The sequence below is a fragment of the Pseudoliparis swirei genome, chromosome 22, assembly GCF_029220125.1.
Source record: "Pseudoliparis swirei isolate HS2019 ecotype Mariana Trench chromosome 22, NWPU_hadal_v1, whole genome shotgun sequence".
NCBI classification, from domain to species: domain Eukaryota; kingdom Metazoa; phylum Chordata; class Actinopteri; order Perciformes; family Liparidae; genus Pseudoliparis; species Pseudoliparis swirei.
The window spans coordinates 11,543,376-11,569,969 of NC_079409.1; the positions used below are offsets into that span (position 1 = coordinate 11,543,376).

At 43.2% G+C, this 26,594-nt stretch overlaps 2 protein-coding genes across 4 annotated transcripts in view; both read left to right on the forward strand.

The window, feature by feature from the left end:
* The window catches only part of nbeal2 (neurobeachin-like 2), a 30,558-nt gene extending 16,991 nt beyond the window's left edge, over positions 1–13,567 (forward strand). For 2 of the 3 annotated variants that reach the window (XM_056444169.1, XM_056444171.1), the window contains 32 exons: positions 241–396; positions 534–693; positions 1,015–1,103; positions 1,242–1,949; positions 2,062–2,246; positions 2,392–2,548; positions 3,373–3,516; positions 4,295–4,618; positions 5,644–5,793; positions 5,909–6,066; positions 6,221–6,345; positions 6,438–6,555; positions 6,719–6,876; positions 6,969–7,102; positions 7,191–7,298; positions 7,377–7,472; positions 7,596–7,720; positions 7,859–7,999; positions 8,115–8,245; positions 8,355–8,464; positions 8,580–8,697; positions 8,862–8,959; positions 9,050–9,163; positions 9,255–9,341; positions 9,462–9,571; positions 10,124–10,296; positions 10,383–10,477; positions 10,564–10,680; positions 11,459–11,620; positions 11,724–11,872; positions 11,979–12,114; positions 12,328–13,567. In XM_056444169.1, the coding sequence (XP_056300144.1) occupies positions 241–396; positions 534–693; positions 1,015–1,103; positions 1,242–1,949; positions 2,062–2,246; positions 2,392–2,548; positions 3,373–3,516; positions 4,295–4,618; positions 5,644–5,793; positions 5,909–6,066; positions 6,221–6,345; positions 6,438–6,555; positions 6,719–6,876; positions 6,969–7,102; positions 7,191–7,298; positions 7,377–7,472; positions 7,596–7,720; positions 7,859–7,999; positions 8,115–8,245; positions 8,355–8,464; positions 8,580–8,697; positions 8,862–8,959; positions 9,050–9,163; positions 9,255–9,341; positions 9,462–9,571; positions 10,124–10,296; positions 10,383–10,477; positions 10,564–10,680; positions 11,459–11,620; positions 11,724–11,872; positions 11,979–12,114; positions 12,328–12,432 (4,941 nt within the window). In that variant the 3' untranslated portion in view covers positions 12,433–13,567. The remainder of the gene's footprint in view (positions 1–240; positions 397–533; positions 694–1,014; positions 1,104–1,241; positions 1,950–2,061; positions 2,247–2,391; positions 2,549–3,372; positions 3,517–4,294; positions 4,619–5,643; positions 5,794–5,908; positions 6,067–6,220; positions 6,346–6,437; positions 6,556–6,718; positions 6,877–6,968; positions 7,103–7,190; positions 7,299–7,376; positions 7,473–7,595; positions 7,721–7,858; positions 8,000–8,114; positions 8,246–8,354; positions 8,465–8,579; positions 8,698–8,861; positions 8,960–9,049; positions 9,164–9,254; positions 9,342–9,461; positions 9,572–10,123; positions 10,297–10,382; positions 10,478–10,563; positions 10,681–11,458; positions 11,621–11,723; positions 11,873–11,978; positions 12,115–12,327) is intronic. The other variant, XM_056444170.1, reaches the window with a different exon arrangement.
* A 4,023-nt stretch (positions 13,568–17,590) lies between these two features.
* nradd (neurotrophin receptor associated death domain) lies at positions 17,591–25,859 on the forward strand. The gene is made up of 6 exons (XM_056444157.1): positions 17,591–17,960; positions 21,624–21,756; positions 21,946–22,299; positions 22,975–23,182; positions 23,311–23,453; positions 24,147–25,859. Exons 1-6 carry the CDS (start codon positions 17,922–17,924, stop codon positions 24,458–24,460), a joined length of 1,191 nt encoding a protein of 396 aa, XP_056300132.1. The 5' UTR covers positions 17,591–17,921; the 3' UTR covers positions 24,461–25,859.
* The last annotated feature ends 735 nt before the right edge of the window (positions 25,860–26,594 follow it).

Consider the following 26,594-nt stretch of genomic DNA (forward strand, 5'->3'; position numbering starts at 1 on the left):
TCTTTCCAGAGTTACATTTTTTTTATCTGTTGACCTTTTTAGCAACATATTTGACTTTTATCGCCAAATGATCCTCCACATTATTTTATTCTCATGTTTTGGCATCTCTGTACTTTCAAACTCCCCTTTTGACCTCTTAAAATGTAAACCCTCCCTAAATCCATATTTCTTGTTTTTTTATTTTATTTTATCTTACCTCCGCCTCTTTCCTCTGTCCTCATGCCTTCTCCTCTGCATCAGGCCATGTGTGCCCTGGATGTGCTCTATGAGCTGTTGAGGAGCAGCCCTCTTCGTGAGCAGGTGCAGGCCGTGCTGCTGGACTGGGGCGTGGAGCAGCTGTACTGCTTGCTGCTCACTCCAAGCTTCGGAGACGAGGCCAGAGAGAGGGTATTCAGGGTGAGAGCAGAAGACTTGGCCTCTTCTTAAAATACTTCAGCTTATCACTCGACAGATTTTTGCCTTTCACTGCAAACTCCCATGTAATATATTGTCAAAACAGAAAAATGTACAATACTTCCCTTTCGGTTTTGCAGGTTTTATACAAGATCCTCAAAAGCGAGCATGTTTCTGAGCGCAACAAGCAGCGCATCAAACTGAAGGATTTCGGATATCTTGGTCTTATTTGTCACCTTGATGAAATTCCTATCACCATGACCACAGTGCGATGTCTGTACGAGCAGGTCCTTGCTACAGGTAATACAGAAACAGCTTGAAATGTATGACAAAGAGACTTCTCTACATTTTAAAGCACCTGAAAAGTTTCTCTCAAATCTTAAGTGTTTCTCAATAAAACTACATAACGTCAAACTAGAAATGTTAACTTGTTATTATATACTTACTGTATGTTACATAGTTCTTACTTTTATGAAGGACCCATACTCTATAGCAGAAAGCTGATTAAAAGATTAGCTTTCTCTGAAAGTCCAAAGGACTTTAAAATACAAAAAAACGAGACATTGCCCCCTGAGGATGAATAAAGTAAAATCTAATCTGAAATGTGCCGCATGCCCACAGATGAGACCCCGAACATCCGAGATCTCCTGGCTGTGGTCTGTCTATCCCATCGAGCTGAGCTGGGTGTCCGCTTGGACATCTGCCGCAAGGTCAGTCTGTTTGCCTTTTTACGTTTCTGCTACAATAACCGTAGTCAACTTCTGAGTGTGAAGTTACAGCCCAAGCATTCTTATCATCTCGGTAATAAAAACAAACTCTTTCTCTGTTCCCCTCTCATATTTCTCCAGCTCTTTCATCTGATCTACTCCAACGAAGATTATGTGAAGCAGCTTGCAAAGCAGCACGGCTGGCAGGATGTTTTAACGAAGCTGTATGTGAAAGAGTTTTACGAGTCCCACGCTGCCAGCATCGCAGGCTCCAGCAAACAAAGCTCCTCGGAGCCAAACTACCGGCCACCGCTGTGCAGGGATACGGCTCTGGTGATAGAGGACCCCCACTCGGACATCTTCCTGAGCTATCCCACCTCGCAGGACATCGAGGATGGGGAGAAGGATGAAGGTGGCCGGCGAGACGTCTCTGAGGGATTCTCAGATTTATCCCAGTCGCCTCCGAGTGGAGGCCAAGGCGCGCTGAAAACCTTCACTGGCTCCCACGATTTTAGGTCCTTTGATTCATTGGACCAAGGGAGTCCCTCGTCCTCCATTTCCAACGCGGTTGATATCCCCATATCCGGCCCAAACGAGGAGAGGAGAGACTACTATCCCCTATCCCCCTTTGGTAACCCGTATGATTTGGAACTAGGGGGCATGGGAGAGATCGGTGCACACACCCCTGCAGGTAGTCTGACAAACACACCATCTCCTCTCGAGCACGGCAAACCCTTTCCACCTACCAGAGCAAGGAAGAGCTCCAGTCTGTCCAACGTGCTGGATGATACCAGCTATGGGACATACCCTCCAACTGGAGACACAAGTTCCAATACATCCAACCCACAGGTATGACTGCTTCTTCAGCTGAGATAATACTGTTAATCACGACCATTATATGAGAGTTTAATGTCAAAGATTTGTGTTGGGGATGTGGGACTGAGTCTTGTTTGTTTTACAGCAGACCCCTGAGGAAGAGCTGTGCAACCTGCTCACCAACATTGTCTTCTCCGTTCTGTGGAGCCGCAGCTGTGCGGAGGCGACGGAGGATGTGGTGTGGAGAGAGAGAGGACAGGTCTTTTCTGTTCTCACCAAACTGGGCTCCTCCTGCCAACTGGTTCTCCCTCCCGATTACATCAAACGCAGGTCGGTGACTGTGATTTTAATTTATCTCGCAAAGGAAAAACGAATTGAGTCCCACATGCGGCTGTGCCACATTTTTGTCTGATTATCCAGATTTATTATTGTGTTCCACTGGGGCAACATATTTATAGTCCACTCTGTGTGCCAGTCTGTTGGAGATGATGCTGGAGTCGTCTCTGTCCGACCTGAGGGAGGCCCAGGGAGTGTGTCTACCTTTCTGTCCCAGTTTGGTCCGGCTCCTCAGGCTGCTGCATGACTTCCTGTTTGCCGAGGGTACGGACAACCACACGCTGTGGAGTGAAAAGGTATATCACGCATGATCCCATCTAAAACATGTAGACCACTGACATATTCTGTTCGGGTGATTTCATGATTATGGAAGGGCTCTCTCCATCTTGATAAAGGTTGGTCAACAATAAAGTAAATAAGTTATTTATCCCTGGCAAAGTCTGATATTATATCTCACAACCATATAAGAACTTTGTTAAGAAACCAAACAGAACCCAAAGCATTGGATGATATTCCAGTAGCATGGATGTAACACCTACAAATTGTAGCCCAAAAACATCCTAAAATATCACATTTGACTTGAACTTACTTCCTCGTCCGTGCGTCCAGCTTTTAACCTTCTCCTTTCCACAATTTATATTACTGATGAACTCCAAATGTTCAGTTCATTCGATCTCCTCCTGCCAAAAAGCAACGCAGCAGATTCCTGCGGATGGCAATTACGGGTGTTGTCTTTGAAGCCATGGTGTGTTTTAACTTTAGGAAAGGAAACCATTTGAAAGAAGCCATCATTATTGCTAAGATACAACATGAATCTTTGAATGTCGGACTAAATTCTCAGGACGTGATGATAGAATTTTCTTGGTTACATTGGATAAGTAAAGCTAGGTGTGGTTGTTTTCAGTTACTCTGTTTGATGTCAGAAAAGATGTTCCTCTCATGTCTAACTGGAGGGAGAGTCGTGGCTGGGTGTAGGTCGCCTCTGAATCATCTTTTTAAATGCGGGTTAAGCTGAATTTAATGTCCTGATCGGGTTAGGATGTCGTAGATGCTGCTAGGTGTGGAAACAGGTCGAGCCTTTTTGTTGAATCCTTTGTTGACGCTTGTTTTTGTATTGCAGATCTTTGAGGGGGTGGTGAACCTGCTGGACAAGTTGAAGGCCTGGCATAGCACCCCTGGCAGCCCTGGGAACACCGAACTTAAGGAAATGGCCCAGATTGGCCTGCGTATCATCACTGGATATATCAAACAGCAGCACTCACAGGTCTGCTGCGCCCTCCACCTGTCCATCACCGAGCCAGTACACCAAGCACACTTGTGTCTCACTGAACATGTCTCTCAGAACTCAAACACATGTGACCTTAAACTTTTCTGGAAAGGGGGGTACAGTATTTATCAAATTTGATAAGGAAACTCCGATAAAGCCAGTTTAGAAATACCATACCTTCTATGGGTTGCTTTTCAGAGACATTGCAGTTATTCATATTAGGGAGTGAGCTGTATGAAAGGGCAGCTCCTCTCTGAGTTATGACTGCTGCGGCCCTCTCTGTAGGATTGAGATAGAGAGAGCAGTCATAAATGAACTGACCATCAGGCATTCTGCTGGTTGTGTTCATCTCCAAGTTGTTCAGCTCCCCTTAAGCCATTTGTTTTTCACAGTCCCAGGTTTTGAATAAATGAATTTAATTGCACCCTGACACCACAGCTGCAGATCTCCTGGCAATTAAACTAGCTACTTAAGTTTAGTGAATACGCAAATTAAAAATAAAAGAAACATAGCTCTTGTATTCCAGATATATAATGTATACTTCTACTTGAAGTATTGTACTCAACGTTTAAGAAAATAGCTCTACCTCGACACAATACTGCAGTATTTTAAATTCAATAAAATGATGTAATATACTTTTACTTCTGATCTATAATTTATTTATCTAACTACTTAAGTAGAATTTGTACTGATAGTTAGGTATTTTCACAATGTGATTTTTGGTCAAGCTCTGATTTAGTAGTGAGCAAGTGCTTTGCCTCTGTCCCCTGTTCAGGTGTGTGTGATGGCCTACGTGAAGCTCCACAGCCTCCTCCAGACGGTGCTGTGTCTGAGCTGGGAGGAGGTGTGCTTTCTGCTGGGGCAGCTGGGCGCCCCCTTGTGGCTAGGAGGTGTCATGGACAGCACCGACTGTGGACACGCAGAGACTTTCTCCCAGCTTGTGCCCGTGGTGCGCACGCTCCTCGACCAGCATGCTGACCCCGTGACTCTCCAAAAGCTCCTCCCCAACCTGCCCATCACTAACGGCAGCACCACCTTCGCCCAGGACCTGAAGGCGTACTGTGACACACTGGAGTGGCAAGGGTTTTACCAGCAGCAGGTCAGTGGCTTGGCTGTGCATTTAAAAATAGGTGCCATTTAAGTTCAGTTTCAGTCTGGAGAGCTCCTCCAGTCTTTGTGTGACCAGGAAGGTGTAATCAACAAACCTTTCTGAGATACTGCTGACTCCGTTCCTTGTCACATTAGTATACATTTACCACTATTAGTATACATTTTTCGCAATCTTGCCTCCTGGTCTGACCGGTAACCTCATGGTGGGTGGCTGAGAAATCTTATCCACATTTTAAAAACTGCTATCACAACTTTAGAAAGGAAAAAGAAACAACCCTAAACTCCCCAAAGTGCTTTCTAGTTGACCCTCAATGTATTTTTAGCGGAGAGCAGTTTATGCTCTGACATGAAACTGATGCCAGACGCGCTCACCTTCAGCTCAGAGGTGGATTTTTCATTGCTCTGTGTGACAGTGCACGTTCATAAATCTGTTTTGTTTAAATTACTTTTGTATACAGATCCTACAATACATTCGTCAATGTGGCATAACTTTGGCTGCAAGTTTTGAAACTTGGCCCAGGCTCATTTCTCAAGCATGAATGTCTAAGTGTGTATGTGTTTGCAGTTTACGCATTTTATTTGAATGTATAGGGTAGTTCTATAGGTTTTTGTGTGTTATACCACTTCATGTTTTGAGCATGAAGTGGTACAGTAGAAGGAGAAAGGACAAAACAGAAGGTGACTTTAAACAATGTTGTAGAAGATATCTTCTTTAATACAATAAATAGATACGGGTAAACTGTTAAAGAAATAGGGAAGTGTATTTCCACTCCTGTCTCTCATTTGCACAACAACAATCATCCAGTTGTACGTCTAACATGCAGTACAGTACTCTTCCGTTAGGAATTGTGCCAATTTTCATGTTAAAAAATACAAATGTCGAATCATGGCTTCTGGGAATTGTAGCCATGTCCTTCTTTTTAAGTTATAGTCATAATTATATATTGTTGAGTTGTCCTTGACGTGTGTGTGTGTGTGTGTGTTAATTTCCTCCTTTGTAAAACCCCCCTCCAGGTTCAGCCCGCCATGGAGCAGTACGAGCTGGACACGTTTGGGAGGAGCCATGACATCATGTCTAATTTCTGGAATTCGTGCTTCGATGACCTGATGAGTACAGCCTATAAACGGGACAAAGAAAGATCCGACAGCAAGTCCAAGTTTCAGGTTATAAAACGTTCCCGCTTTATGCATCAGCCCTAATGTCACAGCTTGCTAATGATACAGAGTTAAACCTTTCACTTTACGGAGCTCACCTTTGTGTGTGTTTGTGTGAAAGCAGGAAGTGATCATGGATCCCTACCTGAAGCGAGTGAAGAGTGAGAACAACAGATACTTTAGTTTGCAGAAGCAGAGCTCCAATCAGCAGGGGATGGTGTGGCAGCACTGGAGAGCTCTTCGCAGGCTTTTGACTAGTGAGAGAGGAGCATGGGCCAACAAGTATGACAATCTACGACTTTTCTTTTTAATATCTCTGACCTGAGATTTATATATATTTAGTATGAGTAAAACATTTATCTGACAATATAATGTCCATTTCTTAGTGGTCCAGACTGTTCTCACTATTAGTTTTTTTTTTGCCTTCTTTTGCCAGAGTTCAACCAGAGGTGAAATTGAAGTTGTCCAATGCAGAGACTTATTCAAAGATGCGTCTCAAGCTGGTGCCTGACTACAACCACGATCCTCACATTGAGGCCAGTGCCCTGAGGGACAACATGGGTATGTCACTGGTTAGAAACGCGTCGTCTCTGCTTATTTGTCATCGCAGCAAACACACAAAGAATGTTTTTTTTTTTTTTTTTTGTCTTCAGGGGCTGACAGCCCTCGTAACTCTGAACCACTCCCATTGGTGGTCGCAAAGGAAGCCAAAGTCAGCGACATGGAGGATGATCAGTTAGGAGAAGAAGACCTTGTCTATTTGGATAACAAGTGAGACTCTAATGTGCTTAACTTCTGTGCCGGAGTCGTAGACAGCTTGTCTGTGGGCCACAAACTAAGCACACAAGGGAAAATAATTACTTCACCAAACAGGCCTGGAAAAAATATGTAAAGGTTGAATGTGTAAAGGTTGAACCTTTTCCCGTGCTGTCAGGGTGGAGGGAGAAGACGAGAGCCAGAAAGAAAAACTGGTTCTGTCTGAAGACTGTGAGCTCATCACGATTGTGGCGGTTGTTCTGGGTCGTCTGGAGGTTACCACCCACCACCTGTACTTCTACGATGGCAGCAGTGAGAAAGAAGAGACAGAGGAGGGTAAGAAGATACGCCCTCGTAAACATCGCACCTAACTTCTGTACTTTTCATCAAAAGGTTCTCACGTAAGTGAATAATATCTGTGTCATTAGGAATCGGGTTTGATTTCAAGAGACCTCTGTCTCAGCTCAGAGAAGTGCATTTGAGGCGCTACAACCTGCGGCGATCAGCCCTGGAGCTGTTCTTCATCGACCAGTCGCATTACTTCCTCAACTTCAAGAAGGAGGTGATGCTCAGATCTAATTTAATTTAATTTTGCAGTATAATTAGAATGAAATAGATGTTTGTTTCATTCCTAATGTGTGCGCTCACAGGAACGAAACAAAGTGTACTCCAGGATCCTGGGACTGCGGCCCCCCAACCTGTTTTACTTTGGCTCTCGCTCCCCTCAAGAGCTGCTGAAGGCGTCTGGACTTACACAGGTAGTTGTTCAATTCAGTTCCTATGATCTGAATGTTGCTTATCGTGTGGGACCGATATGATGTTGATGTGTTGAACAGAAATGGGTGTCGAGAGAAATCTCCAATTTCGAGTATTTGATGCAACTGAACACCATTTCGGGACGCACTTACAACGACCTGTCGCAGTACCCTGTGGTGAGTACACGCCCGCTCCTGTGACAGTGTGCACTACCTTGTGTATTCATATCAAATGTGTTATCCTTTTATTAGGAAAAGGATAAAAGAGTGTTGCGGTTGTGTTTTTTTGTTTCTCTTCAGTTCCCGTGGATCTTGTGTGACTATACCTCTCCCATTCTGGATCTGGAGGACCCAGCGGTTTTCAGAGACTTGTCCAAACCCATAGGTGTGGTCAACTCCCGCCATGCTCAGAATGTCAGAGAAAAGTAAGCAGTAATATGACAATGTGATGTTGGTTGTAGTAAAATGATTGCAGATCTATAGCCAACTGAGGCTGCATCAATTCATAGATAAGCAAGTAAAAATGTCTTCTACTGAAATCATTTATTTCTATTTTTCACTAGATATGAGAGCTTCGAGGACCCAACGGGCACCATTGACAAATTCCACTATGGCACACACTACTCTAACGCCGCGGGAGTCATGCACTACCTGATCCGCATGGAGCCGTTCACAACTCTGCACATCCAGCTGCAGAGCGGCAGGTGGGGACTCGGGCTCGTGCATTATATTTCAGTACATTTCTATATTATGTTTATATATATTTCATAAAATGTATACTGTGGCCTCATGCTGGTGTGTTTCGTCTGCGTGGTTCAGGTTTGACTGCGCAGACAGGCAGTTCCACTCGGTGGCAGCGGCCTGGCAGGCTCGCATGGAGAGTCCAGCGGATGTCAAAGAGCTCATCCCGGAGTTCTTCTACTACCCAGAATTCCTACAGAACATAAACGGTGAGGAAGACTGAATCTTTGGGCAAATCGACAGCTTGATAAAAAAACGTAATCTGCTTGGATTTGTTGGATTTGTTTATTGAAACCTAATGCAGCATTTTTTGTTTAGGCTTTGACCTGGGACGTTTGCAGATATCTCAGGACCCGGTGGCGGATGTTCTGCTGCCTCGCTGGGCGTCATCAAGAGAAGACTTCATCAAGCAACACAGGAAGGCCCTGGTGAGTCTGCACACACATTGAACTGAGTCCTCAAACTATGCTTGGCAATCGTTCACTTGTTCTCCAACACCCTGTATCGGGACAACGATTCAACAACTTGTATCTTAAACTCTAGGAGTGTGAGCATGTGTCCGGTCACCTCCATGAGTGGATTGACCTGATCTTCGGTTACAAGCAGAGGGGCGAGGAGGCAGTGAACGCCCTCAACGTCTTCTACTACTGCACTTATGAGGGTAAGGCAGAAGTGATGACTCTTACAACCTGCTAGATTGTTTTCATAGTATTGTCTTCCACTCCTGATGTCACACATTTCACTTCCGTCTCCACACATGAACTGTGTTTTTTTTGCGTTCTTACATGAGACTCCCTCTTTGCTTCTTGTTTGCCGCTCCTGTAGGTGCAGTAGATTTGGATGCGATTGCTGATGAGACCGAGCGCAAGGCCCTGGAAGGCATCATCAGCAACTTTGGACAGACTCCCTGTCAGCTCCTCAAGGTACATCTCCCAGACTAATTCTTGATTATCAACAACATGCTGTGAAGAGCTGTTTAAAAGGCTTCATACCACGTTCCTATCTTCAATCAGGAGCCTCATCCTCCTCGTATGTCAGCTCTGAACGCATCTAAGCGGCTGTCCCGCCTGGACACTATGCCTCCCAATATCTTTGAGCATCTCGACAAGCTCCGGCCATTTGTGGAGGTGTGTCCTTTCAAAATCTCATTATTCCTCTCAATAAATAACTCATATGTGTTGGCGTGTATGTATGTGTTAACTTGTGTGTTTGTCTCAGCTGGTGAGTCAAGGCCTTCCTCTGGTCCAGACAGTGGTACCAAAGAGCCAGAACCGCTCCTTCATCACACAAGGCTCAGATATACTGGTACGCTTCAGTGAGACACTTTCACACGGGCCACATGTAAAACTCAACACAATCATTGCAACAATAACACATTGTATTTAAATAGTTGAGGCTTTGTTTCATGGCAACTTTTCTCTCCAGGTGACTGTGAGTTCAAACGGGTTGATAGGGACACACAGCTGGCTGGCATACGACAAAAAAATCGCCAACTACTTCACCTTCACGAAGGACCCCACCATGACTAATCCCAAGTGAGTGCCCTCAGAAAACATACGCCGACGTGAAGGACATATTTACGTTTTTGTGATTTACACAATCATCCGATATGTAAAGTGACAGTCTGTTAAATATTGTTTTACCAAAAATCTCCCGGAAATGTCATAAGCAGCAACATCTTTCTCAGTCATTTCACTTTTCAGATGGATGTTATTTTTTACTCAGAAATCCTCAACTGAGGCAAGGATAGCTTGCTTACCTCACCTCATCATTTTAAAAGATCCACACAACTTCCATGACAGCTGGATGGCAGCACAGTCCCTCTTTGTCTGTGAAGCTTCAAAGACGGTTTTAGTTAATTAAAATGTGGTTGTTATTCTAAACTGACCTTGACCGTGGATCGCATAAACGCAGCATGAATCAGGATAAGAAACCATTTGGACACTGGATTTCACTTAGGTTGTAATTTGCAGATGTCATGACAGTTTAATGTGCTGATTATAAATCTCCTCCACATTTAGGCCACAGCTCACTCTCTTTTCTTGTTTTTATAACTTTGATCTTTCCAACTCCGCTTTGTGGTGCAGAACGCAGCGATTCTTGAGCGGCCCGTTCTCTCCCGGGGTGGAGATCAGCGCTCAGGTGCTGGTGGTGTCCAACGACGGCCGCCTGCTGTTCAGTGGAGGGCACTGGGACTGCAGTCTCCGTGTCACCCAGCTGGGGAAGGGCAAGCTGGTGGGCAGGATCTGCCGACACATTGGTGAGTCCTAAGTTTGACTTGCATGTACTGTATCTTCATTGATTCCATGTTACATATTTATTTGAATGTGTATGTGTTCCACAAAGACGTTGTTACCTGCTTGGCTCTGGATCTCTGTGGCATCTACCTGATCTCTGGTTCGAGGGACACATCCTGCATAGTGTGGCAGGTTCTACAGCAGGTACACATCTTCAAATCCGTCGTACACATGTGGGATTAGAGGCTGCGCTCAAAGTTTTGGCTTTACTTGTTTTTTTTGTCTTTCAGGATGGCTTCTCCAGCGGTCTGTCTCCCCGGCCAGTGCAGATCCTCTGTGGACATGACCAGGAGGTCACCTGTGTGGCCATCAGTACTGAACTGGACATGGCTGTCTCAGGGTCAAAGGTCAGCAATATCACATGCTATGAACAGTTCTAAACAAAACACAGAATTTGCTCAATCGGTAATCATGTCAACTGATTATTATTTTCATTATTCATTTTATAAATACAACAATAAATGTCAAATTTTCTCTAATTTTATAATTCTTTAACTCCACTAACCTTTTTTGCTCTTTAATCAACAATTATATGAGAAGTATTTTTTTCTCTCTATCATATTGCTTGAGTTTTGTCGGGTTATGCAGGTGGGAAATATATATATATATATAAATAAACTTGAAAACTCTTGAATGTTCTCCAAGCAAACTGTGAAGTTGCTCATTAGAAGTGAGATGTAATCTCTACCAGCCACAACCCCAAAACACACACTTTATAGATATGAAGAGGCAGATGTTGCCATCCTGTAGCCAGCGGTCATTCAAACCCGGAAACCGTGGCGTTACTAATTTAAGCTAGAGCAAACTCTTAGCTGACTTTCATTTTGAGCTTTTGTTTTTTCAAGTGTTCCTAACTGGTTAAACCGGTTAAATTAGAGAAGAGAGCTGGAACATTCAAGTGTGTTATGCCTCGCTGTAGTTTTAGGGGCTTTACATTGATCTGTTAAAGACTCTGTTGCCAAATAGTTGACGGGCTGCCAAGACTCCAATAAACCAGCGACTTGTGGGCCATGTGGCTTTGGTTTGCATTGGGAAACAAACAAAAAACACACACAAAAATAGACAAAGTAGAGAACGGTTGACATGGCACCTTCACTGACCCTCCCTTGCTGTTCCCTGGGTCAGGATGGGACTGTCATCGTGCACTCTGTTCGACGAGGCCAGTTTCTGAGGACGCTGCATCCTCCTGGTGACAGCTGCGTTCCTGCCGTAATCTCTGAGCTCCGGGTGGGCATGGAGGGCCACATTGTGGTCCAAACCTCGCTGGAGGAAGGCTCTCATAGAAAGGTACTTCAATACGTACGATACAGTGTATCGACAAACACACACTCCAAACGAGTCTTTTTTCGACCTGATTTCACCCGTATCAACATACTGCTTATTCCTACAGGGCAAGTACTCCATCCATGTTTACTCAGTAAACTGCTGTCTGCTGTCCTCCTTCACCCTGGAGGAGAAGGTGACCGCTCTCCACCTGGTGTCCGAACACATCATCCTGGGGACCGTGGAGGGCAGACTCCACATACGAGAGTTATGCAGGTAAAGGCATTGAGATCATCGCTCCACATTGGTTGTAGTGCAGCATATAGAGTACCTTTAAGTCTGAAAGTTGAGTTCCTCGTTCTAACTCTTCTCTGATTGACAGTCTGGATGCTTCGATCCCGCCCCTGGCCTTGAAGGTTCCTGTGAGGAGTGTGTCTGTCACCAAAGAGTGCAGCCACATCCTCGTGGGCCTAGAGGACGGGAAGCTAATTGTGGTGGGGGCAGGGAAGCCGGAGGAGGTGAGAAGCAAGACTTCAAATGATTGTGAAATGCGGGAATTGGGTGACAATGTATGTTTGTGTGTGTTAGTGTGTGAGTAGAAGGGGGGCTAATCATATGCTAATTGCTAGTTGAAAACCAGGTTTTTTCAAATGATAATTAAGTGTCTTTAGTCCAACATCTCCATTTTAGCCCTCAAGTGAAGATTAACATGATTCCGCTCTCGTTCCCAGGTTCGCTCAGGAAAATTCACCCGTCACATTTGGGGCTCAACACGCATCTCCCAGGTGTCGTCAGGTGAAACCGAGTATACTCCCGCTGAGAATGCCGGTAAATGAGATGAGCAATGGTGGAGGACTCTGTGGGCTGCAGATACCTGCTCCACCAAGCTGCTCGCCAGACTCAACGAGGCCTTCGTTCCCTTTACAAGCTGGAAAACTATCCTCCTCAGCGACGGATTTCTCTGAGAGAATAACTGTACACTGTGCACTTTTTTATTCTTAACTGATTTTTATATTTTATTGTGTATTTCCCGTCCTGTTTTTAATCAGCATCATTCCAAAGAGTGGCCTTGTTTGTGTGGATGGGAGGAGATCTCAGTGTTTGAGGTGGTGAACTGCTGTTGAACAGTGAGTCACGTGTCAGGGATGTGACTCATGATGCAGCATCAGACACAGAGAGAAGCAGCGCTGTGAACTCTCCACACTCCATGTTCTTGACTGTTTTCTTGTCAGAGGAACAGCTGTGGTCTCTGTATTGTTTATTGTCCCACACCCATTGTCTTGGCAATGGCACCTTTTAAAAAACTCCTGGAAACTTGAAACTGCTGTAGTTCTTGCTGTAGATTTCCACATTGCAATACTGGTATATACCACAAGGCGGTTGACTTTGTAAAAGATGGATACAAAGGGGGGGTAACTGGTCACTAAAGTGAATCAATGCTATGTTGTGATCTTAAGCAGTCGAGGTCAAGATGTGCTGACTCTTGCACCACAGTGTCCACCCTGCATTCCTTTAGGCTCTGCGCAATGTAAAACTGTTACAGTAAAGTAAAGCAATAACGGCTTTAATGGTCAAGCATGTGAAACTCATTCACTTTTTTTTATCATGACTGTGGAGCTTGGATGCAATGAGCGGTGCCTTCTGTTTTCTTAAGCACAATGAAGGGAAGACCTTTACCAATACATCTGTATGAGTTGTGTTAATACACTGTTCATCACACAACTATATCCCTGTTTAATTCATCTGAAAGTGCCTTTTTTTTACTTGTGTCTTGAGCCATTTATCAACACTGGATTCCAATCATATCGCTCCATGTGAGACCACGATGTCACTATTGATCTACAAACGCATTACTCTTCTATTTGACTCAGATGTGGCTACGATGTTGTTAATGAACACATAAACTGTTGGCTGGAAGCAAAATACTTGCCTGTGCTGGTATTGTTCTGTTTTATAAAGCGTTGAAACATCTGCAGACAATGGTGACTCTAAAACACGTGAGCGTAAGTCTGAGTGAGTTTCAGAGGAGTTCCCTTCATGCTTCTTTTACAGTGGTTGGAACAAAGTGCTTGTTACACAGCGTCATGATGGGCCACAGACAAAGGGACCTATTAGGGCAACTGCAATACCTCCAGAACAAGGCACACACATACACATGACCTTGTCTCTGTAAGCGATGCTCAAAATAACCCAAAGTGTAAGCAACAGGAGACTATTTTGGAAAATGTGTTTAATTATCAATTCATCTGCTTTCCACTGTGAAAAGTCAGAACATTCAGGCTCTCTGAAATCACTTTTAATTCCAATCGTACAACTGTAAGATAATAACAATAATAATAATAACTTTATTTATATAGCACCTTTCGAAACAGAGTTTACAAAGTGCTCTACAGAGAATCAAGGCAAAACAAATAGAATGGCAAGATATAAATATAAAATAATAAAAATCAACAGTCAAAATAAATTAGGGGAACCAAATAACTGCATAAAAGCACGACCTCATTTAAAAGCTGTTCTATAAATTGGGTTTTGAGAAGTGATTTTAAAGAAGGTACTGATTCTGCAAATAGAAGATGAATATAAATGTTTATTTGCATAAGCAGCTGTTCAAAGATACGTTTGATAATTTGGTATTGTGCATAATTATATTGATTTCATAATGCTGCTCCAGTTTACTAGTTGTTATTAATGTAATATTTAACTTAATTATGCAGTAACAATGAGTCTTTAGTTAAATAAATTAAGCAGTGGGTCTTAAATACAATCACAGTCCTCTATCAAAACAATAAGTTGAAGTTCTGATTTTTTGGGTAATATAAATGTCCTGATTTACATTCAAAGGGATCCTTTACAAATAACCTTCAGCACTGCCTTTTCAAAAGATGGTGAAAATACACTTTTGTTTTTGTTTTCTAAAAACCAAGCGGCCTGCGCCTTAAACATGACGGTGAGATCCTGATTGTCTGTGCGTCTGTCTGTCAGAGCCTGAATGCTCCTTCTTGAATGTGTCCTATTGTGGCTGATGATCGTGACCGCACACATTCAGGAATCCTCTCCTCTGTGAACCGCTGCCAATATCCTGAGGATGACCGTCCATTACTGAAAAATGAGACCTGATTGTTGTTTGTAAACCACAGCAGGAAGGAAACCGATCCGCTTCCACAGCGCAGATCATCCAGCTCCTCTCCTGTAATCCAAGTCTCACATGTGTCTGTGATGTTAACTCTATTAGAGTTGAAAAGGTCACGGAGAGCAACGGCACATTTACTTGAAGAGGAGACTTTGATCTTCTGGTGGGCCGAACATCCTGTCGGCCTCCCCATAAACACCTCCGGGGGTACAATTCAGAGAGGTGGGGAGGGGTGATGTGGGTGATAAAACCCGACCTGAAGACCCCCAGTCAAATACAAACCACAGAATAGTGAATAAGAGAAGGGAAGTGGGAGGGTGAAGAGGGTTGCAGTCACTCTTATGTGTCTCCAATGACAATGGTGGGAGGGGTTGACACCTCACTCTTGCTTATTGGCGGTGTCTCCCCCTGACCTCTGCTGAAATGTTGGTGTTGTCCAAGTTGTTCCTGCCAAGAACTGCAGCAACTCTCAAACAGGCCTCCGACAATGACAGCCCCTCTCTCTCTCTGGTTGAGCTCTTCTCTGTGGGCAGCACAACCTTGTTTTTGTTGTAGCCGCCTTATCGTTCCCACCCATGTGCGACCGTAGAGGAACTCAGGCCTCAGATAAAGAGTCTGCGGCCTCACAGCGAGACGATGGAGACAAGTAAAGAATATAGACGTGAGTGAGGGGAGCTGTTTATTTGTCTGTTTGCTTTTTGTTGTTATTTCTAGTGAAACATGAACCAGTGTGATAAGATTAATACAACACGTTGCCAATAAAACAATCACCAACATTTCTAAGCAAGACAGATGAAGGCTATGGAAGCCCGTTTCCGTCACTGTGATTAAAAAATTAAGATCCTGTAAGTCATAATTATGAGATAGTATCTCATAATCGTATCTCATAATTATGACTTACAGGATCTTAATTTTTTTATCACAGTGGCGGAAACGGGCTTCCATAGAAGGCAGATTGCTTCATTGGAATAAAAATAAAAATACACTTGACAAAAACAAATCTTGAAACAAGTTGATTTGTATTGGAAATGTTTCAAAATAAAAAATATCAAAAGCCAATAATAGACAAAAACTGCTTAGCAAGATGGAGATCTGTACAGTTTATTGGTAAAAACATCTAATACATATCAAATAAACAGATCAAATGAAAACACCAACAGTTTATGTTTGACTTGTTTTATGAAAATAAGACTTTTAAGGCTCTGCGTTTAATCAGAACAGGAACATCCTGTGTGTCTCCTCTCATCCCTCAGCAGGCTTTGAAGTGCAAGTAGTATTGTGTCTGAGAGATCTCTCCATTTGTTTTCCTCTGAAGTCTCCAGCCCCCCCTGCGATGCATTCACTAGAATTTACAAGGTGTGTAATTTACCCCGCGTTGGTTTTCTAATCTTTTGAATAGCTGAGATCAAACATATGCTCCTTCTTCAGAGCATCTTGTTTGATTCACATGCTCTCTTTTGTTTCTGATAACAACTGATCACAGCTCTGTGTCAGTATCCCTGATGGTAAAACAGTGTCACGTCACACAGATCCGTTAAGTGAGGCTTTTGCATGGATCCTCATCTAGGTTCACTGTAATGAATATATAGTTGAGGGTCAAACACATAATAGTTGTTTAATATGAACAAGTATATTATTATAATGCTTTATTATACATCTACATTTTTAGATCCTCCGACCCAAAACTGAATTCTCAGCAACCTGTGGTGGAAGACGGACTCAGACCTTTCACTTTAGTAGAGGAATATCACAGTGTAGAAATACCTTGTTGCATGTATAACCATGCATTCAAAATGCTACTTAAGAAAAGTATACAAATATTATCATTTCAATATATTTAGAGTAACAAAATTAAAAGTACTCACTATGCAGAATTGTCCATTTAATAATAATGTGCTTATATTATTATAAAGTACTTTTTATTATGTTTAGGTAGTTGAATATATAATAAAACATTATAATGAACTTCAAAATATGTTGTATTACTATTCTGAATCTGCAAAGTAACCTGCCATATAACTGTGGTGAAAAGAATAATATTAGTAGGATAAGATGTCGGAAAGCATAAGTACCTAACATGTTTACTTGAGTGCAATCATTTAATAAACATATTACTATGACCCGAAGCATTAAATAAATAAATAAATAAATAAATAAGACAAAAAAACAAACAAAAATCCCTGTAAACTAAATCAAATTGTTATTGTGAAAAGAAGCAGTTTGAATTATATATACAATTTATTTATTTTTGCTGTGGTGCAGAGAGTTCTCAGATCATTAAATAAAGGTATGAGAGTGAAGAAAAATACTCAAATACAAGTAAAAGTCTAGCTTTAAAATATTTATTTAGGTTACTGTTAGTGTTACTGATGCATTCATGTCGTAGTATTTTAACTATTTCATACACGGTAGTTTTATATATTTTACAATGCAATAAACCGGTATAATATAAGTGTTGTGTATGTAAGCCACTATACAAATGAATGCATACAAACAACAAAAGTGTCATGAATAGTTGTACTCGAGTAAAGTACATAGACTAGCATTGTACTTATCTACAATAGGCTAATTACTTACTTTCCACCACTGATGTTTTTTTCTGCTTTTATTCTTGTATTTGTTTTAATTTTATAATGTCCCGTTTATTCACTCGATGTAGAATTGACATATTATATACTGCTTGTTGGTATGTTCATATATGTGAGTGTCTAACAGTAATAATAGCAGACTTGTTCCTGCATTACATTGCTGTAAGCAGAGGCGCGTCGCAGAGATGCAGCCAATCACGAAGCCGCACTGAAAGATGAGGAGATGGGAGGAGAAAGGGCCCGGGACAGTTTGCAGGAGCTTTTCCCTCATCTGTTGCAAAGCTGTGGGAGAGGTGGCACCGCGTGCATCCTGCCCGCTGGAACAGAAGAAACGTTGTGTTACCGTGAGCAGGGGAAGGCTCTGAGAGGAGCAACCGGGACAGGCGACGGATTACTGAAGCCGCGTTTTGAAGCCGCGTTCTCGTGCGTAAAAACGGCTCATTCCTGGAGTATGAGCACTCTTTCCCCGTCTGCGGAACCAACGCGTTTCAGATTGAGAGAAGAAGCGGACGTTTGGATGACACTTTTTCCGCGATTGTTGAAGGTTGCAGACTGAAAGAGAGGAACCCAACGCGTTAACTCGAGGAGGAGTGTGGAGACTGCCGACATGAGACCGTTTGTCATCTGCGCGCTGCTGCTCTTAAAAGTAAGCATTTGTTCATTACTGCTTCACTAACACACACACACACACACACACACACACACACACACACACACACACACACACACACACACACACACACACACACACACGCATAAACCAACACTCACCCGTCTTTGTAGTCTGTGATTTTTTTGTATTACTCTTATCATCATCATACTAGCAGCCATTGTAAGCTTCAACCTTCGAGTTCCGTCTTGCACCATTGTTCCCAAAGGAAATGTGTTTTACACCACAGAGCCATATTTCATGAAGGCTGTGGCACTTTGGTGACCATGTTTGTTGTCATTCTACAGTTGGCCAATATCAGTGGAAAGAGTGAGAGAACAAATCTTTCTTTTGAAGTCTCTCGTGACTAAAGTTAAACTACTGCTTATGTTGCTTTACTGCTGCGTGCCTCGGACCGTGTGGCCCGCACTGCACATCTGGCTGAGGAAGACTTTCACAAAACATCCTGGGAAGTATGTGCAGACTCTCTGGGCGAGAATAAGCCCAATAAGTGTGAATATCAGAGAGAGAAAACACAGCAGCACATTAAGAACCAAGAGTATGCACCTACATAGTGTGAGACATGAGGTATTTCATCAACAAGTTACAGTTCCAGTGGGGGTTGATAGCATATTATTAAGCCAGAATTCGTGTGAAAAGAAGGCCCCTTCCTCGACAGTTGCCGACAATAATGTGACACTCATCTACCCCAAAAAGCCCATGGGGCTTGTAGTCCTGTCTGGGCACGCTCCTCACACTCAAACACTTTAGGAAGAACAGTACAAAGTACTTTGATAAAACATAGCTCTTAAAAAGATGTGTATCTCTCTCTCATTATAATGGTGAGAAATCTTTTTTAAATCTAAGATGCTGTTTGTCAAACTAACAAAGTAACTCAAAGTGTTTGTCTGTAGCCCACTTTGTATTTATGCTGGAAAATTATGTTCTCATTACTCACTGGATGATTCAGTGCAGAAGTCGATTGTTCCTACGATGTGTGTACAGTAAAACTCATGTTTACTGTACATGTTGCCATGTTGCTTATGCCAATCCCTGGTGAAACTGGGGCCTATAGCGTTCAGTATAGCTAGAGTTTGGATATCCGGAGCAAAGCAATTATCACAATTTTCTCCCAGTCTGTGGTGTGTGTGAGTGTGGGGGTGGGGGGTTATTACCACAGTCATTTGAATTTCCATAGACTAGTTAAGCAGGTCTCTATGGGGGCCAGACTTCAGGCTCATTTAGGAATGTAAACTGCCTCTTAACTCGGTGGTATGTGTTGAAAATCAGTAGATTCAAAGTCAACATATCACTGTGTGATGTCTTGTTTGATTTAGGATCATAGTTTTGTCTGGGGAAAAAAAGAAAGAAAGCCATGTCCTTTAATGTATCCCTTATGCTCCCTGTATACTTATGACAGTAATCAGCACAGATGGGGTGAAGCTTTCAACTTTCCCTCAGCTCAGGCCATCTCTGTCTGTTGCCGTCACAGACTCTGAAGGCTCATGTGGTCGTTGTCTTCTCAGGGAGAGAGCATCCCTTTGTGTGTTTATTTTCACACAGATTAGATTAACTGTAGAGACTTCAACATGTACGCGCTTCAAAAGTGGTGTCACCGTGTGTGTGTGTGTGTGTGTGTGTGTGTGTGTGTGTGTGTGTGTGTGTGAGAGAGATCCTCGATGACTGAGTGACTCTGGCAGCCGTGGACTTGAGAGCCTCGTTGAAAACACTGACCAGTGCTGTTTGCTGGTCCGTCTGTTCTCACTGGGGAATCCCTTCAGATTGCAGCTTCTTACCCAAATGGAAAAAGCAACTGCAGCCTCCTCTTCTTCAGGCTATCTGAAGACTGAATACTCTTAGGTAAATAAATATTTGCTTGAAAATAAGATATAACAGCAAAATAGGATATTGGCGATTCATGTACCACTAAAGTAAAACGCACCCTTCTTTTAAGTTTGGTGTTGTCCTCTGGTGTGTTACAAAACATAAACAAAGCCGTAAAAGTAAGGAAGCATATAACCCTTTTTTATGAGGTAAAATTATTGGTATACCGTATACAGTAGATAATGACTTAGTCATACTTCTACTGACTAGATCACTGTTCCCTCTCATCTCAAGTGGGGCACGGACTAAATATTTCATTGCACATTGCCGTTGGCCTCTCCTGCCCTCCAGGCTTACAGAGCTGCACCAGCACTGACTCACACCAGGCTCTGCGAGATGACAGAAATCCAAGCTGGAGGTAAAAATAAAACTGAGCCACTGTCACCAAATATTTATCAAAGCATGGATTGAGGGCTAAACGGTTAGCTCGTGTTAGCAGAGGACCGACCGGGTACCAGGAAGCCTTCGTGCTACAAGTTATTATGGTCCAGACTCGGTCACAGTCTACTAAGTCCAAACATCCCGCTGGTTCCTGCCTGCTGGATCCTACCACCCTGACACCCAAATTCCTCTGATCTGGGTTCTGTGGCTGCTGCTTAGATATCATCAGGCTCCTCTAAGTGCTGCAGTAAATCTGGCTGTTGTTTTTGGAACGAGGAGATGGAGCTCCGTTTCAAAGCTGTTCCTCTTGTAGTATCAGCACTGAACATTTCAGACTTTCCCGACTGGCGGCATTGTGTGTGTGTGTGTGTGTGTGTGTGTTGCTGGTGGGCTTTTTGTTGGAGGCTCTACAGGTTCACACACGTTGCCTGTGTTTGTTGGCAGACTTCAGAGACAAAGAGAGACATCAGTGGGTTGTTTAGTTGTTACTTCTCCCCTTTGCAGGAGGTTGTTAGACATCTGTTTGCTCTTGTTAGCCCTCCGGCTGTGAAGGCCAATCTCCCTTAAAAGCGTGCATGTTTAAGATGCCGTTGTGTAGAGTGAGTTAGCGAAATACTGACCTTCGTATAGACACACCTGCAACTTCAAAGGACCCCTCTCACCCACACAGGCACTTGCATGCTGGGCAGCCTAGGCGAACTGACACCCTTGCCTGGGGCTGGAACCTTCTCCTTTATATTACCCCCCTACCCCCACTCCCCATCAGGGAAATAAACACACACACACACACAAACACACACACACCGTATTCACACACATAGTTTCACAATGTCACTCACACTTATTTGGAGTGAGTGGGAGGGCGGAAACTCTTTTTACTTCTTCCTTCCTTCCTTCCTTTTTTCTGAGTGTTTTTCTTCACCTCTTTACGTCTTAATCTCTCCAGTGGTCTAAAGCCATCTGATTAAAGCCAGCCACTCCTGACAGGCACCAGCCCCGCTGCACAGGCCGTTAGGAATGTCTGATCTATCCCTCATGTCATAACTCAAGCAGGCTCTCCATTACCCACTTGCAGATAAGGACTCAGGGCACTTTCAGGGTGAAAACTGAGGCGGATAAAAGATTTTTTTTTAAAGGCAATTTTCAGTTCGCCCAGTTTCCCGCTTCTTCAATTGCACAGGGGCAGGATGTGTTTGATTTTCTGCATGTGGTTCAAGCAACGGAACTCCTCGGACAAAGAAAAAATATATGTTTTTTTTTTTTTGTTGCTTGGCAACTATCTCAATTAAATAGGAACCCTGTGACTGGTGATTCTTAAAGGCCTGAGACGTACAATAGTATTTATTGAGCTTCACATTGGTGTTATTTCTTCTAACCATCATTTATTTTCTGTAGATTACTCTTGGAGATGCCTGTGCCAGTGGCCGGTTCACTGAATCGGGGCAGTGTTGCCGTCTCTGTCCTGCTGGCTTCGGATTGAAGGTAGCTTGTGGGAAAGAGGATACCAAGTGCACACCATGCCCACAGGGTAAGCTATTAAAATATAATGTTACTGCACCAATGTGGAAAATGTTTTACCTGCCTTATCATTATCTCTGTCATCTGTTCAAGAGGCTGGATGCTTTAAATGGCAGCACGTATCCCCATTGCAACTGATATTTGAGAGAGAAGAACAGTTTCTCCAGACTGACACTGATTTTGTTTTTCTGTTCCTCAGGAACGTTTTCCTCATCCGAAGGTCTCGGCCCTTGCCTTCCCTGTGCTAAGTGCCCCCCCAGTGTTCCCATGGTGGCCTCTTGCTCGGCCACTCAAGACACACAATGTGAATGTGACAACGGCTTCTTCTTTTTGAGCAGCCATGGCCTGTGTGCACCTTGCTCCAAATGCACCCGCTCTCAGGGTGCTATCCGGCCGTGCGGTATACAGGGTGACACGCAGTGCCAGATCTGTGGCCCGGGAACATTTTCTGAGGAGCTAATTAGCACCAAACCCTGCCAGACCTGCACCCGGTGCTCTGACAGTGAAGTGGAAATCCAACACTGCATGCCCAACTTTGACTCACTGTGCATGGGTGAGTTGTAATTAAGAGTATCTAAAGACGGACTAAGGCATTGTTGGTTTAGTTTTTTTTTTTAATGGAATTTTCCACTAGACCCTTTAAGATCTAATGCAGGGAAAGCAGCAATAGTTAAACAAGATAGGGGAGGGGAGCAGGGCATGGGAGGTTCTATGACAATACAAAGACATGTGGTCAACACCTGCATCCACTCGTCAACTGAACACGCTGAGCTGAGAAACATGAGCAGTAAAAAAAAAAGCCAATTTAAGTGCTGTAATCCAATTGGTATGAGCTTGACAGGTCTTTAGGTTAACTGCCCCCAAGAACCTGAAGGCCAAGGGAGGCTGCTGACCCTGACAACTAGGCCTCCTCCTCCCAAATGGCTACACTCGCTCCCCAGGAGTACGGTCGTCTGTACACACTCTGGGTCCATATGTCATGACCCTTTGACCTCCAAGAGGTCAGCACAGCACCGTGTAGTGTTTGATCCTAAAATAGTCAGCCGGCAGGAGGGAGAACAAGGATGGAAACAGGGACAATAAAAGGTTTGAAAACCCCGGGGGACCGGGATGACTGAGGCTATCGTTACATCCGGCGTACAGGCTTCCATGGGATGGTCTTAATTCATGCAGCCCAAATGTGTTTCTGATGTGCAGATGCAATGTCTTCCTGTCTCAATCTCAATAGATAAGCAGCTGCACATTCTTTCTCGTCCTGCTCTGGGGGGGTCTGATGCTCCTCGCTGGCCAGGTGTTGAGGAGGGGGAGACCAGTCCTGCTCCTGGAACGCCCAAGTTACCACTGGAGGACAAGGGAGGCAGCAACCACATTCTGGCCTACGTTTCTGTTCTGGCTGCCGTGGTGCTGGGCCTGCTCCTCTATGTGGCTTATAAATGGTGAGTTTTCACTATGCCTGGGTCCTGATCCTTAAATGGATGTAATAAAGATAATAAGACTGGTCGTGCAATGAAAAATAGCTCTCTCTGTGTAGCTTTACTGGAATTGTTTTTTCGGCTCTTCTCAGCTGGAGATCGTGTAAACAGAAGAGGGCTCTTTCTAAGGCCCGGGCAGCTGAGTTGGGAGCGTCTCCGGAGGGAGAGAAGCTCCAAAGTGACAGTGGTGTATTTCTGGACTCTCAAAGCATACAGGACAACCAGCCCAGCAAAGGTGAGGAACACACAGGCCCTGTGTGTACAACTTCAAATGACTGGTACTTTCTAATAGAAAGGAGGTGTAGCCAATTAGAAGACGGGAAATTCAGTTGCAGACAGAACACTATTCTCCTCCATTTTCTTTTCATGCTACCCTGTGGAGTATTTGCCCACTAGCAGTGCTATTGAGCGTTGTGATTGTGAGTGGGTCCCCCATGTGTTTCTTGCCTATGTTCGTGCTTGCCCTGTACCAACTTCAGGCTATCCGGTGGCAGTAATGTACAAGAAACATAGTAATGTGCAAAAAAGCATACAATAGGAAGTCTGCATGCTAGTTAACATGGATGTAAACAATGCAGGTTTAAAAATTGAATTAACTTAAGTTGTTTGTTTCGGCATTGGAAATGATTCATGAAGAAGTAACTTCAGCCAAAGGGTTTTGGAAAGACACTTAATGTAGTTTACTGACTTTAAGAAAACTCCACAGGGCACCTTTATTTCCCCGTTGTTCCCCACAAGAATAATGACGCAGAAGCTTTTTTATTTACACCTATGACCATTTTTTTAATGAAAGTATCATTAGACCTAAGTTTGCCAAGTTTTTGGGATTATCATATCTGTTAATGACATAAAAACTAGTATTATTGAAAATCTGTTTTCTATCATTTTTTAAGTACAAGCACAATTTTAAAAAATTATATTTCCACAGGTACGAAGAGGGACAGCAAGCAGGACAACCGTTTGTACATCAACCTACCACCCCACAGACAGGAAGAGGTGGAGCGCCTCCTGCAGGAGGGAGGGGGCCGAGGCTGGAGGCATTTGGGCGCAGCTCTGGGTTTCGAGCCCGAACAGCTGGACCTGTTTGGGCGGGGAGAGGCTCCTTCTCACACACTGCTCTCTAACTGGGCCCAGAAAGAAGGTTCCACTCTGGGACTGCTGTGCTCTGCACTGGCCCGCATTGAGAGGCCCGATGTGGTCACAGCTCTTAACAGCCCCACGCAGGGCGTCTCTCTGGTCTGACGGCTCCTCAGACACAAGCAGGACACTAACAGACTCAAGTGAAGAACTTTCATTGAAATGACAAGGCGCTCTGACATTATCACCTCTGTCACTGTTGGAGGACGTCACCAATGGTTCATGATTGCTTTTGCTTCTAAACATATTCTTGCATCACTCTCTTTTGACCCAGTTTATGTCACCATTAGATTTAACATGACATAATCTCCTGGGATGTGACTTTTATCGCTTCTGAGCAAATCACCAACCTCTCCATGTAGCCTACAGTATGTTGCAACCTCTCATTACCACTACTGAGGAAACAACGTTTTTACTTGTGGTCAAGCCTCACGCCTCGCACAATGGACACTGCAGAAACCTGGTCACTTTGGATTAGAACTGCATATTGACAAGAAACAGAATGATGTGTTTACATGTGTTGCGCAAGTGTGAATATTCTAAATACCACTGTTTACATATTATTCGGACACAAATTTGCTTGATCCCACGCTCTCTTCCAGCCTTCCTCGTGCTGCTGCAAACAAATCAGATCACAGATCATCACGTTTATCATTTAAATGGCTTTGTTTTCTCTTTGTTCTCAATCCCTTTGGTATGGCAGTTGATTTTTGGCGAAATGAGACGGTCCAACAACACTGCTTTATGACATGTGACTCTCCCCATTTGGGATCATTTCCATGCGATGTGCCTAAAAAGAGAATAAACCAAATCAAGGGTTTAAATGGCCAACTTATCAATCCTCCCAACGGTGCTTTCAGTTGCTAAGAAGACTTTATCTAATGTGTAGATTGAAACTACTCATTCGGTTGTTGAAGTTTGTTGCCTTGTACTTTTGTTGTTGTTGTTGTTTTTCTCTTCTTTCTGCTGCAGTCACCACATACAGTCGCCTCTGCAGCAGTGATGTTTCAAATCTCATTAGAAGACAAAAATGAAGCATTTTGTGAAATATAAAAACACCATTCTTAGCTCTTCCTCATAATCATCTTTTATTGTAAATATCTTAAATATTGATTGTTTTGATACGTAATGGTTGCGAAGACTGAATGAAAGGGATAGACAACATATTCTCTTTGCATTCACACAGCTCCATTTTTGTCACCTAGATTTTTTTATATTAGACACACACACAAAAAAGCCAAAGACACTGTTAACATCAAGGCTTGTGTCCTAAGTAATCATGCTTTTGTATTTATTTCATCACCATTTTAGGAATACAACTTAATTGCGGTCTCTGAGAAGCTGGACATCTGCTGTGTGCTAGTCACACTCTGTGATGGCCTCAGATGGTTTGATATTTTTTTTATGACAGCCACATTTGGTTTTGTGTATATATTTCCTAATTGTATGCCTCAATGCATTTTTGTATGAGTTTTATTCATATAATAAATAACTTTGATAAGTCGGTGCTCGTTTGACCCCAGATGATCCTGATGCTGTGGAGGATTCTCCTCATGCTGTGCTCATGCAGTTGCTTGCAGTGTGATTGGAAAGTAACGTCCGCTGAGGAGGCAGCTAGACTACAGTTAGTAAGCAAGCAGAGACATTCGGACTGAGTTCAGTAATAATGATTAAAATAGCTCAAACAAATGGATAAACTGTTAAGATAATGACCTTAAAGCTGACCGAGTTGGACACGGAACTAATGAATCGGTGGACGGTTCTGCTCAGGTTTAGAAGAACAAATGATTCAACATTAGTTTGATACTTATAGTTTTACCATTAGATATCTCTAAAAGTAAAACTCTCCAGGGGCCTAAACAATTAGCATTTTAGCATAAAATAAGGCTTTGCTCATGTAATTTAAATACCTTTGTGTTTAAAGAAACTGAAACATTATTATTCCACCAAATGGCAACAACCTTTTTTAACGTGTATGAAAATGACTGGACCACAAAGTCGTAGAGACATTTCTCTCACGATAAAAACCTTGATGAATTACACAGTGAGGAAGTTTGGACATGTTTGGAATACACTTCTCCATATCAAGGGAATTAGTGTGAAAGAACGTTTACTTTCCAAAAGCATGAGGTAAATCAGGTAAGGAGGAATTTTGTCATTAGAGGGCGAAATGAATAGAACAGCATCATCCAAAACGTTCAGGAGGAAAGTTTCCTCTTTCTCTCTGAGGCACAATCTG